At 37.8% G+C, this 13,965-nt stretch overlaps 1 protein-coding gene across 1 annotated transcript in view; it reads left to right on the forward strand.

The window, feature by feature from the left end:
* The window catches only part of LOC140486319 (syntaxin-binding protein 5-like), a 549,610-nt gene that overhangs the window by 313,940 nt on the left and 221,705 nt on the right, over window positions 1-13,965 (forward strand). The window contains exons 10-12 of the mRNA XM_072585292.1: window positions 601-755; window positions 5,403-5,475; window positions 12,514-12,664. Coding sequence (XP_072441393.1) covers window positions 601-755; window positions 5,403-5,475; window positions 12,514-12,664 — 379 coding nt within the window. The remainder of the gene's footprint in view (window positions 1-600; window positions 756-5,402; window positions 5,476-12,513; window positions 12,665-13,965) is intronic.

Consider the following 13,965-nt stretch of genomic DNA (forward strand, 5'->3'; position numbering starts at 1 on the left):
CATCATCTACAAGTCAGAAGACCAGGGCAGCAGATAAATGGGAATACCACCACATTTAAGTTCCCCTCTAAGTCATTCACCATCCTGACTTGGAAATATATCGCCATTCCTCCACTGTCGTTGGGTCAAAATCCTTGAATTCCCTCCCTAAATGGCATTGTGAATCAACCTTCAAAAGATGTATTTCAGCCGTTCAAGAAGGCAATTCAGCATCACCTTCTCAAGGGCAACTAGGGACAGGCAGTAAATGCTGGCCAGTGAGTGACATTCACATCCCACAAAATTAATAAATTTTTTAAAACTATATAATGCCCAATAGACTGTATTAATCTGCTCTGAAGCTGGAACTGTTTTTCAGTTTGCCTAGTCTTTTGAGAGCCAAAAGTTTATTTGCTATGAGTAATTAGAGCTTGACATTGTTGCTTGTTCAGGGGCATTTAAAACTGATAAACATTTCTTGAAGTTACACTTTAGAAATAACCAGTTTTAAGACTATTTTTTACCTGCAACAAAATGTGATACCTACAAATACTGAAAAAAGTATATATTTAATTTATTAAATAAATATCAATTGTAAACTGTATGATTTTCACCTTCTAGTGAACCATTTATCATATTTTCTGGAGGACTTTCCTATGATAAAGGGTGCAGAAGACCCAGCCTGACAATTATGCACGGCAAATCTATTACAGTTCTGGAAATGGATTATCCAATAGTGGACTTCCTAGCTCTTTGTGAAACACCGTATCCAAATGGTAAGAATAAGTCAACTGTTCGAGTTTTACTGAACTCTTTAAAAAGAATGTGCAGTTATGCTTGAAATAATAGCCCAGAATTTGCTCAAACCAGCATAAAATCTAAAGGTATATAATGAAATTTAGGCTGATCTTGGTGTCACCAGCTTACACCAAAATATATTGAGCATACACTGGAAGATAAAAATCAATGTAAAGAGAAATCAGTGTAAACAATTGGGTCCAAGGAAAGTTCAAAATAATTCCATTATCCTTTTATTTGTAAAAGTTAAAGTTTAAAGTCATCTAACCATTCTCTGTGCACATTAAGCTCACTAACCAAGAGTTTCAACTCAGGACACAGTTGGCAACTGGGGTGGAAATTACATTCAAGCATTCACTTTTTTGTGTGGGAAGTGCTTTCTGCCCCCAAGTTTCTCCTCAAATGTATTTAGAGTCATAGAGATTTTGCATCATGTAAAATCTTCCAGTAATTATTTTACAACATTTTTATTACCTGATTTAATTAGAAGTGAAAAATTGATGTGCTTTTATGAATATGTTTCAACTTTATTAATATATTGTGTTTTATTAATAGATTAATATTAAAATGATTTATCATTTACTAACCTTTTAATCAGTTTTTGGTACGCCTGTGAGTCATCAAATGTTAAATAACTGAAAACAATTTTAAAAACCATTCTGAACTATTTGCAAGTTACATTGGCTAAATACTATTTAAGTAGTTTCAAAACATAGTAATTAATGATTTGCAGTCAAAACATCCAGTTTAAGCCTCATCAATGAGTCCTGATTAGATGCAATCACCAGAATTGATTAATTTGGTCTAGAGGTATGGCTGCAATCTGACACACATTTTTAAACAAGCCTAAAAGGTCACAGAACATGCACTTGTACTGCATGTAACTCACACATTAAATTGCTCAATCTTTTGTTCTGATTTAGCCAATTCTGGGAAAATGTGCTGAGAAAAGCAGTGCAATTCCTAAAAATTCCTGCCCAGTCTATTTAAAAAAAACAATGGAAGCATTTCAGTTTTCAGTATAACACATCAAGATGCCAGAACAATGTTTTCAATGATGTAAAACTATAGTGCCGTCCCTGACAAAATATATTAAAAATGGTTTGAAAATAGTCAGACATGACTTTGGGTCCTCTCGTACCTAGAATTGCAAGGAGTATCTAAACTGAATTGCCTCAACGTGGTGTGATTGTCAAGTTTTCCATTGCAATGCGCAACTGTTCACACTGGAAACTGTTCAAAACAGTGCAAAATGAAGATGGAGGAAGGCAGAGAAAGAAGTTGTATACCATTAACTTGTACTACTCTTTACATTCAATGTTAGGTTTATAGTGTAATGCCAAAAATAAATAAAATGAAGACTAAACATATGGGCTCTACGTGCCATAGTTATAGAGAAGATTTGGCATGGAGGTAACATTATATTCCATCTCCCATCCTGTTGTCCACGCAACTAACCTATTTGTAATTTCTTCATGATCACTTTGAGTCTTCCTCGCAGCTTTCATGTCCACCTCACTTTGCATTAGCAGCAAGCAGGGTGAAACAATAGCATAGTGACAAAATCACTGGACTAGTAAGAAAGAAGCCTAGAGTAAAGCTGTGGAACATATATTCAAATCCTACCATGCTAGCTGGGGGAATTAAAACCACTTAATATAAATATGGAATATAAAAGCTAGTCTCAGTGACCAAAGCAAGATTAATGGTTATTAACATGTCTGGATGACTAATGACCTCTGGGATACACGTTTAGAATTAGTTTTATTGTTACAGGGATACATGAGTACAGCGAAAAATGTACAAAGTTGCCATTTCCAGCACCATTTTAGGTACAAAGATACATAGTTACAGAAATATTAGATAAAAATAAGAAAAATAAAGAAGTAATACAGTTAGAAGATCAGCATTAGAGTCATAGAGTCAGAGAGATGTACTAGGAGAAAGTGAGGACTGCAGATGCTGGAGATCAGAGCTGAAAAATGTGTTGCTGGAAAAGCACAGCAGGTCAGGCAGCATCCAAGGAGCAGGAGAATCGACGTTTCGGGCATATTCCTGAAGAAGGGCTTATGCCCGAAACGTCGATTCTCCTGCTCCTTGGATGCTGCCTGACCTGCTGCACTTTTCCAGCAACACATTTTTCAGCTCATAGAGATGTACAGCATGGAAACAGACCCTTCGGTCCAAACCGTCCTTGCCGACCAGATATCCCAACCCAATCTAGTCCCACCTGCCAGCAACGGGCCCATATCCCTCCAAATCCTTCCTATTCATATACCCATCCAAATGCCTCTTAAATGTTGCAATTGTACCAGCCTCCACCATATCCTCTGGCAGCTCATTCCATACACGTACCACCCTCTGCGTGAAAACGTTGCCACATAGGTCTCTTTTATATCTTTCCCCTCTCACCCTTAACCTATGCCCTCTAGTTCTGGACTCTCTGACCGCAGGGAAAAGACTTTGCCTATTTACCCTATCCATGCCCCTCATAATTTTGTAAACCTCTATAAGGTCACCCCTCAGCCCCTGACTCTCCATGGAAAACAGCCCCAGCCTGTCAGCGTCTCCCTATAGCTCAAATCCTCCAACCCTGGCAACATCCTTGTAAATCTTTTCTGAACCCTTTCAAGTTTCACAACATCTTTCCAATAGGAAGGAGACCAGAATTGCACGCAATATTCCAACAGTGACCTAACCAATGTCCTGTACAGTCGAAACTTGACCTCCCAACTCCTGTACTCAATACTCTGACCAATAAAGGAAAGCATACCAAACGCCTTCTTCACTATCCTATCTACCTGCGACTCCACTTTCAAGGAGCTATGAACCTGCACTCCAAGGTCTCTTTGTTCAGCAACACACCCCAGGACCTTACCATTAAGTGTATAAGCCCTGCTAAGATTTCCCAAAATGCAGCACCTCGCATTTATCTGTAATTAAACTCCATCTGCCACTTCTCAGCCCATTGGCCTATCTGGTCAAGATCCTGTTGTAATCTGAGGTAACCCTCTTCGCTATCCACTACACCTCCAATTTTGGTGTCATCTGCAAACTTATTATCTGTACCTCTTATGCTCGTATCCAAATCATTTATGTAAATGACAAAAAGTAGAGGACCCAGCACCGATCCTTGTGGCACTCCACTGGTCACAGGCCTCCAGTCTGAAAAACAACTGTCCACCACCACTCTCTGTCTCCTACCTTTGAGCCAGTTCCATATCCAAATGGCTAGTTCTCCCTGTATTCCATGCGATCTAACCTTGCTAATCAGTCTCCCATGGGGAACCTTGTCGAACGCCTTACCGAAGTCCATATAGATCACATCTACCGCTCTGCCCTCATCAATCCTCTTTGTTACTTCCTCAAAAAACTCAATCAAGTTTGTGAGACATGATTTCCCACGCACAAAACCATGTTGACTATCTCTAGTATAAATTAGTAAAATTAAAATAAGATAGAAGTTCAGCATTACAGTCCTGAGGTTCTAAAGCAGGCAGTCCATGTTGGGCTTCACCTTGAGCCCAGGAGTGCATGCTGGGCTTCATCTCAAGGCCGGGAATCTGCACTGGGTTTCACTTCGAGCCCAGGAGGCCACACAGGACATCATGTCGAGCCCATGCGTCTGCACTGGGCTTCACCTCAACCCCAGGAGTCCACATATCTGCTCTGGGTTCCTCTAGACTAATCTGCACTGGGCTTCCTCAAAGCTGGAGTCCATCAAATTCATGCCAGGCCTCCACAAGGCTAGAAGTCAATCAAATCTGTGTGAGGATCGAAGGTAAGTAGAGAGAAAAAAAGGAAGAAAAGGAAAATACACATGTAATGAAGAAAAGAAGAAAAAAAGAGATGGAGCGGACAGGCTCTGGCTCAGGAACTCTACTGTGCCACCATCTTGAGTTGGAATTTAAGATGGGAAATCTGCCTTGTGATTAAAATAGCAGAGCAAACCATTTATTTCAAGGAATGTGTATACATCTCAGCAATGGCCACACTTCATGAAAAAAATGAGAAAAAGTATTGGTGCTCTCTCAACTAAAATGTGCATTTAATTGGTTATTTAATTTTGATTTATTGTGATAAATGTTGATAAATTTAGCAAAATATCTTGCCATAATTTAATCTTTACCCCAGTCAGAGATCCCTACCTCTATCAACATAATAAATAAGTAGTTTTAATTTGTGGAAATGTATATTCTACAGGCATTCAGTTCCATTCTGTGTATAAAGAGGGAAGGGGTTGCATTAGTGGTAATGCCTCTAAACTAGTAATCAAGAAATAATGTTCAGAGACATGGGTTTGAATCTTGCCATAATAGAACAATAAATTTGAATTCAATAAAAGTATGGAATAAACAGCTAGCCTACTGGCAACCATGTTACCGCTGTTAATTGTTGTTTAAAACCTATTTGCCCCATGAATACTGTTCAGGAAAGAAAATCTGCCATTCTTACCTGATCTGGCCTAAGCATGACTGCAAACCTACAGCAACCTGAATGACTCTTAATTGCTCTCTGGACAATTAAGGATGGATAGTAGCCAGTGACACCTGTATTCCATGTACAAATTACAACATACTTTTTTTTTGCAATATAATTAGATTCTGTTTAATTTTGCTTAACAGAATTTCAAGAACCTTATGCAGTTGTTGTGCTTCTTGAAAAAGATTTGATTGTTGTCGATCTGACACAAAGCAAGTAAGTATATTTACACAGACATATTTACATCATTGAGCCCTACTTTTATATTTGCAAACAGTGTTGTGTTATCATTTGGAATCATGTCCCTTTAAGAGCTCAATGTACAAATGAGCCAATTATCCAGATGTTTTCATATAAGAATAAGCTCTGTGCTCTGTGTCACTCACAGTTTAGGCTAAGTCTGTAGATCAAACTAGGTATATATTAGTTTAGCTGTAAATAAACCCACCAAGTAACTGTAATTAATGAACTTCATTTGTGTTACATTTAGATTACACAAAAAAATTGTTATACGTTGCACAGCTTAGATATAGCAAAATAAAACAAAGAATAAATCAACCTTACAACTAGAAGTCCAAAGGGAACAGGGCAAAAAGAATGTAACAGCAATCCAGAAGATCCCCCAGTACAAAAAAAAGGAAATAAGTTTTTTTTCAAACTAAGTATCTCCAACTTGGACAGTTTCATGCAGGTGCCAGCGAAATCAAATCCACCTTATCTAAAAACTATTTTGTATTTAAATGACTGTCCAGTCAGCCCGTGTCAAACCAAAAGAAAGTATGCCAAAATTCAAAGAAAGGAAAAGTGGACTGCATTAAGGGATAGTGTGGAGTCATCAAAATACACATGGAAACAAGTTTGGGTATAGTATTTGGAGCTAAAGGGATCAAAGAATATGGGGAAAAGAGGAAACAGACTATTGAATTGGATGATCAACCATGACTATGATGAATGGCAGAGCACGCTGAAAAGGCCAGATCGCCTACTCCTGCTCCTATCTTCTATGTTTCTATGTTAAAATATTTTGCAACCAGAGGATGAACTTGTTTTCTATTGGATGAAGTCAACCACAATCAACGTCATTTATCCAAAGAAACTTATCAAACACACTCTCAAAACCAAGACTGACAGAAATATCCTACCAGTCTGAACTCTGAAGGACATATTCCAGAATCATTAGAATTTAATGGTACAACTGACAACCACTAAATTAGCTGCATACAATGTATCACAATCCCTTATATCGGTTTACTATGGAAATTCAGTGTGATAGCCACAAATATTTTGTCTAATAGTTGCTAAAAGACCACTAGTAGAGTACCAGGTTGTAATACTCCTAACATTGTGACTATCTATGAGGTCACCAAGGTATTCATCTCACAGAAGAGTCCAAGGAAACTGACATTTACTCAGTCCAAGATTTACAACAATTGTATCCAAACATGTTTGATGCCATAAGAAGTTTCAAAAGTGATGCGTATTGCATCCAACGAAGTTGGATGATATGGAACACAATAGCATAATCCGCCATGTGGATCATTACACAGACTAATTCATTTACATGTATCCTAAAGAAGGATGGTGCAATCAATTATGTCTAGATCTGAGATATCTAAACTTCTCCTAGAGAGTTGCCTACACAAGATTCCAACACTAGAGGGACTGAATCCAAAATTCACAGGAGTCAAATTCTTCTCCAAGCCAGATGCCAAACATCGATTTTGGTTGGTACACGTCGCTAAGATAGCTTCAGAATACCATTTGGAAAATATGGGTTTCAGCAACTACCTTTTAGTTGATCTGTTAGTCAAGATCTGTTCTGGTTACATACCAACATACCAGATTTACAGAAAATATGCTTGTATGCGTATGCATTTCTGATGATATTGCAGTGTTAACAAAACTGAAAAAAGGGCGTGATTAGAATCTCATTTCACTGCCGGTAGTAGCTCAATGCAAAATGTTAATTTTCAACAACCAGAAGTGCAGGTTAATGTAAAGTAAATCAATTTTTTGACTATATATTCAGGTTCCAGATGCTGTCCCATAAAGTGAAAGATGTAAGTCAAATTCCTAGCCCACTAAACAAAGAAGATCTATAGAAAGGATTTGGATTCTTCAACTTCTTTGCACCATGTACACCAAATTTATCCAACAAAGCATAAACATTGACAAAGCTCCGAAAGAAAGACATATTTGAGTAGCATAGGGATCATCAACATACGTTGCGTCTCTCAAACAAGCACTGGCAGCAGCAAACTACATCCTGCAGTATAACTACCAAGGGAGAGAATAATCCTGGAAGTCAACACATCACAGAAAGGGCTAGGACTCTGCTTCTTGCTAGATGGCAAACCAATTGCATTTGGATCCAAAGGTCATCATACATGCTATCCGATCATTCCAACATAGATCATGAAACATTTGCTGTATTATTCAGTACCATAAGATTCCATACATATCTGTTTGGAAACTAATTATTAGTGATTGGAAATGATTTGCTGCAAACCAATGATAAGTGCACTACCTCGACTACAATGAGTTCAGGGAAAAGTACAGGGATATATTTTTTGACATCTGCTTCAAAACTGTTTCCAAAATGGTCACTTTTGATACACTGATCAGATTACCATAACTGAAACTACTTATCTAAATTCTCCAAGATGGAGAATACATTTCTCGACAAACAAGAGGGGATGAAGTTGATGCATGATATGAATCAGCTACACACATTACAAATGCTCAGAGTCGCACGCATCACAATGGGAGCATGGTTATGTGCAAAGATATCTGAAGTGTGCAGCAAGCCAAGGCTTAATGAAATTGTGACAGCTAATGAAGTAAAACCGAGGAGCAGTGAGTCAGCTGAAGAAAGTATGCAATTCATCAGTCGTGCATAGCAAATGAGAAATAATCCCAGGATAACAATCAACACATCAATGGCACATCTGCAGACCAAGAACAGTAAAGCATGAAATCCAAACTTGCAGAAGATTACTCCATAACAAGATCCTAAGCATTTGTCAAAACATGGAAACAATGTAAAGATTCTTAGGCTTATGTACTTGTCAATGTTATAATCCCTATTTCTGTTAACTAACATTGTTAGTACCCAATGATCATGGTTTTCAGTTGCCTTTGGGATGAAAAGGGATGTTGTGTTCTCATAGTTGGAGTGATATCCCTTTCAGCACTCGACATGCAAATAAGCCAAGTACCAGATGTTGTTTCATGACCACATGATCTCTGTGTTGCAGCACTCAAGACACAAGCTGTGTTTGGAGATTACACTACTGTATTTATTAGTTTCGCTGTAAACATACTCACCAGACATCTTGAAATAAATGTTACATTTAGATAATTCATGGATGTTATTACAATATTTAAAATGTTTAATAATTTTTACATGGAAAATCTGCTGCATTTTGGAGGAAGAAACAAGATAAGGGAATATTTAATAAATAGCAGGACACTGGGTAGCTCAGAGGAACAGAAATATTTTGGGGTAATTATTTACAAATCCCTGAATAGAATAGTTAAGAAGAAATATGAGACACTTGCTTTCATCAGTCATGGCAGAGTATAAAAGTAAGGAGATAATGTTGGAATTGTGCAAAGTGTTGGTTAGGCCAGAGCTGGAGTATTATGTGCAGTTCTCACCTCACTACAGGAAGGATGTGATAGTACTAGAGAGGGAACAGAGGAGGTTCACCAGGATGTTGCCTGGGTTGGAGCAATTGAGCTAGAAGAAGAGACTAGATAGGCCTGGATTGTTTTCTTTAGAACAGAGAAAGCAGAGTGGTAGGGGCGAGTTATGACTGAGGTGTACAAGATAATGAGGGGTATGGACAGGGTAAGTAGGAAGCAGCTGTTCCCCTTGGTTTAGGGGTCAATCACGAGAGGGCATAGTTTTAGGGTAAGGGGCAGGAGATTCAGAGGGGATTTCAGAAAAAAAACATTTTCACTCAGGGTGGTGGAAGTCTGGAATGCATTACCTGGGAAGGTAATTGAGGCAAGAAAACTTAAACCTTTAAAAAATATTTGCACGAGCACTGAAATATTATAACATTCAAGGATATGGGACAAGTGCAGGAAATTGGGATGAGAGTGTCTTTAGTGGTAACTGTTATAGACACAGATTTGATGGGCTGAAGGACCTTTTCTGTGCTGTATAACTCTGAATTTAAAGGCTTCCTCATTTTTTCAGTAGGACTGTATTTGTGACAAATAAGGGCAAGATTACAGTTTGGAAATAGCACTATACATTCTCTTACTCTTTCAGGTTTGAACTGGCCATAAATAAGCAAACACTAATCAAGACTGAATTACAGCTTTACAAAACTTACTAATAATGAATGATCAAACTCTCTTACTTAAATACTCTTGCTGAGAGTTAAAAAGATCAAAATATTTGCAATGCAACTTTATAAACAAAAGATAACAAGATAAATAGAGCAGCTTCAGATTGTACTACTAATTAAAGAGAAGTTCACCAGTGAAATGGCCATTGACGAGAGTTAGATGTTACGACACTAATAGAGACCAATAGCCTTTGAAAAGAAATTTTAGTTAAATGTCAAAATAATGACACAATGACATTTTAAGTTATAAGACAACTACTGTAACAACAAATTAAAAGCATTGCCCACTAAACACCATCCTTGCAAGCAGCTTATACTTTAAACCACAGAACAGAACTGCTATTTCTTGTTATTTTTAGCCTATCTGAAAAAACACACCTTGCGGGATACTTTACACTGTCCTTTACATTCAATTTTCCCAAAATTAATCCAAAATGACTTTTAGCTCTTGAAAGTTCATTCCTGTTATTTTCTCACCCTGGTAACTTGCAATCTTAGAACTGTTGTCCACAGGGGGTTTTTTGACCCAGACACTCTCCCTCTAACTCAAGCTAGGTGACTCTTTCATCCTTGTTATAACTCCCCATGAATTTTGTTTAAGCATGAGCTTCCACCTGAATTCCTGCACAGCAACCCATAGAAACCTTTTTAGTCTTTAAATGATGCCTTTCACCTGGTTCCAGATAGACTAGAAACACGGTTTGTGACACTCAGTGATATTCTAGGCAAGTTTATAACCTGAATTTTACAGTGACTTCCTCTACTTCTCCATGGCAATCTGAATCACAAGGCCTTGTATCTAAGTAGAAAAGCTGATTAGTTGTCCTTAAAAGTCCAGCATTCCATTATCTTGGAACTAAATTGATAACTGTGACCAGTGAAACAGTTTGGATCCCTTTTAATCATGAACAGTCAAATCACCCAACCTTCCTGTGAAGTAGATTTTAGAACAATTTATTTCATTTTACCTTAAATTTTAAGAGGTAGTGTGTCGTATCAATATTATAAACCTAATATGTGTTATAGTGTTTGTTAGAGAATTGTTACAATTATGTTTGACAAACATTTGTATTACCAACTATTAGATTTCAAAGTTTGGAAAAAAAATTGTTTTCCTTTCTTTTTTGGTAGAGTCCAATTCTAAAGAAGAGTCATACCAGACTCAAAATGTTAACTCTGTTTCCCTCTCCACAGATGCTGCCAGACCTGCTGAGTTTCTCCAGTATTCTGTGTTTGTTTCAGATTGCCAGCATCCACAGAATTTGTTTTATCTTTTAAAACCCATCCTTTAAAAATATCCAATATTCATTTAGGAATTTCTGAAAACTGGCATGTATCCTTAATATAAAACCTTCAAATGATTTCTAAGGGATTTGCATCATTTCCACTGAATTAAAAGATACATTTCTTTCAGCAGAAACTTCCTATGATCACTGATGTGCTCTGGAAGTGCACATCCAGCTCAAAAGGGGCAGAATATGTGTTTGCATAATTATGTCTATATGCAGGCAATATACAGAGGAGTTTCTTTTTCAAAGAAACTCTGCTTCAATTTCATTAGAAATCGGCCACTTTTTGTGCTGTAACTTGCAGTGATACTTGGGGCTGAATTAAATTACCACTGCAGTGGCGCTTTCTACATCCTATTGGTAATCAGTTAAGATGCCACCCAAGTGGATAGGGTTGTTAAGAAAGCATATGGTATTTTGGCTTTCATTAACAGGGAGTTCGAGTTTAAGAGCCATGAGGTTTTGCTGCAGCTCTACAAGTCCCTGATGAGACCACACTTGGAATATTGTGTCCAGTTCTGGTTGCTCTACTATAGGAAAGATTCTGAGGCTTTGCAGAGGGTGCATAGAAGGTTTACCAGGATGCTGCCTGGACTGAAGGGCTTGCCTTACGAAGAAAGGTTGAATAAGCTTGGACTTTTCTCTCTGGAGTGAAGGAAGAAGAGAGGAGACCTGATCGAGGTGTACAAAATAATGAGAGGAATAGATAGAATCAATAGCCAGAGACTTTTCCCCAGGGCAGGATTGACTGGTGCAAGAAGTCATATATTGAAATATTAGGAGGAAGGTATAAAGGAGACGTCAGAGGTAGGTTCTTTATGCAGAGAGTTGTGAATGCATGGAAAGCGTTGCCAGCTGTGGTGGTGGAAGCAGAGTCATTGGGGACATTTAAGCGACTGCTGGACATGCACATGGATAGCAATGAGTTGAGGGGTGCATAGGTTAAGTTACTATATTTTACGTTAGAATTAAATCTCGGCACAACATCATGGGCCAAAGGGCCTGTTCTGTGCTGTACTTTTCTTTGTTCTATATTCTATGTTATATGTTCAATGCTGGCCCTTTAAGAGTGGAAGTCCTAACCTGGAAGGCTGCTGACTAATCATTAAGCCAACTGCTCTTTGGTCAGTACGATGAAATCAGTCAGAGGGCCACAGTGTTTTAGTCCCAGTGATGGTAGTCATTGCTAGGACGGTAATAGACCTGGACCAGTAGAGATTGTAGAAGCCCTGGAAGAAGGTGGGTTTGTGGGGTTCACTAAAATCAAAACAGCCAGTCTTGGAAAGGAGTAGGCGTCAGTACAGGGGTTTGATTTTTCAATGGGGTGACCCTTCCTGGATGACAGGATGCCTAATCAGATGCTCCAACTATTGCCACTCATCCAGCAGAAGAATAAAGTCCTTAAGTAACAGTGTTCACCTGATTCAATATGGAGGTGTACAGGGGAGGACTCAGGGAAGCAATAGCAAATTAATATCACATTTTCTATTAAATTCTGTCCTTATTTTCTGTCTTATGTTAACCACAATTATGATTTAATTGTTTGAATATAAAAGTTTCTTTACTGTTTAAAATATATTACTATTTTTGGTTTCTCTGGTCAGTTTTCCTATCTTTGAAAATCCATATTCAATGGATCTGCATGAGTCTCCAGTGACTTGCTCTGCGTATTTTGCCGATTGTCCTCCTGATTTGATACCTGCACTTTATTCTGTGGGAGCGAAACAACAAAAAAAACAGGGATATAGCACAAAGGTAAGCTTATATTGGTGCAGTAGGACTATTCTACTGCTGGCAAATGTACCATTGTATTTTATTTGTTAAATGTTTCCCAAGTGTCCTGTTATATTGACCTATTTTGGGGTAAATGCCTGGTACTGCAAAAATAATAATTTCCATTAGGTTTTAGCATGCTAATCAACTATCTTAAGATACACATGCCATAAAGTTCAATCTCATAACTTTTTTGTAGTTTCAGTCCCTGTAGGCCAGTGTATGTAATGCTCATTTTGTCAGTAGCATGACTATTTGAATCTCATTAGGATTTGTTAGGACGCCATAAGAAATTAAAATGCATGATGAAGATGCCAAAACATGTTCCCTTATGATACAAATAAAATATTTTACGATCTGCTTTTTTTAAAAAACAATTTATTTTCAGCAAAAGAGTGCAATGTGAAATACTACACCCTGGATGCATCATTCATTTATTTAGATTTCATAGTTTTTCTTCAGCATTTGCCCACCCTTGGGGCAATTTCAGAAACACTTCTATGTAGAAAAGTATCACCTTCCAGAAATGTAGCTTTTGCATTTATTGATCTGCCATTCCCATGAATATGTAATCAAAATCATTTTAAGATTTAAGGTTACATTTCTAATCATGGGAGATTGCAATCTAACATCTGCATCATCCAATGATTCTTCAAAGCTCCAAGTAACCAGCGCCATTTTTGCCTTTTGTGTCAACAATGTGACAAAGCTAGTTGCCCATTATTTGGTACCTCAGAATAAATTTCAAATTTTCTGCAACTATCCAATTAATATTGTTTTGTCAACTTTATTAATTGATTATTACTATTATTGGCAGCTATCTAAACTTGGTTATGAGGACTTTCGCTTTTAGTTCTGTTCCAAGATTGCTCTGTGACTTTTACTTCATTGTCAAGAGTGTTCGACCTATATTGTCGACCTGCACTTACTGCACTTTATTCTGTGGGATTATGACTGAGATCTCCTTTTGCACTCCAAGAGAAAGCAGTCATTGATCTAAATTCTCAGGAAAGTACCCCTTGACCGAAAGAAGGATTCAGTGGCATTTAGTGAACACATGGTCAGGAATGGATATGGGAGTGTTCAAGTGCTGGTCTAATTAAAACAGAACATGTCAGGTGTTACTGTAGCTGCTGTTATGCTGCAGTGTCTCCAGACTTGAACACAATTGAATCAAATTCATCAGAATCATGTGGAGAGATAAAGACAATGTCTCAATTCAATATTGAGATCTACAGGTCCTCCTGGAGGTTCTAAGGAAATAGAAGGTGATCTGCTTCTGG

This window comes from Chiloscyllium punctatum, chromosome 15, assembly GCF_047496795.1.
Source record: "Chiloscyllium punctatum isolate Juve2018m chromosome 15, sChiPun1.3, whole genome shotgun sequence".
NCBI lineage: Eukaryota > Metazoa > Chordata > Chondrichthyes > Orectolobiformes > Hemiscylliidae > Chiloscyllium > Chiloscyllium punctatum.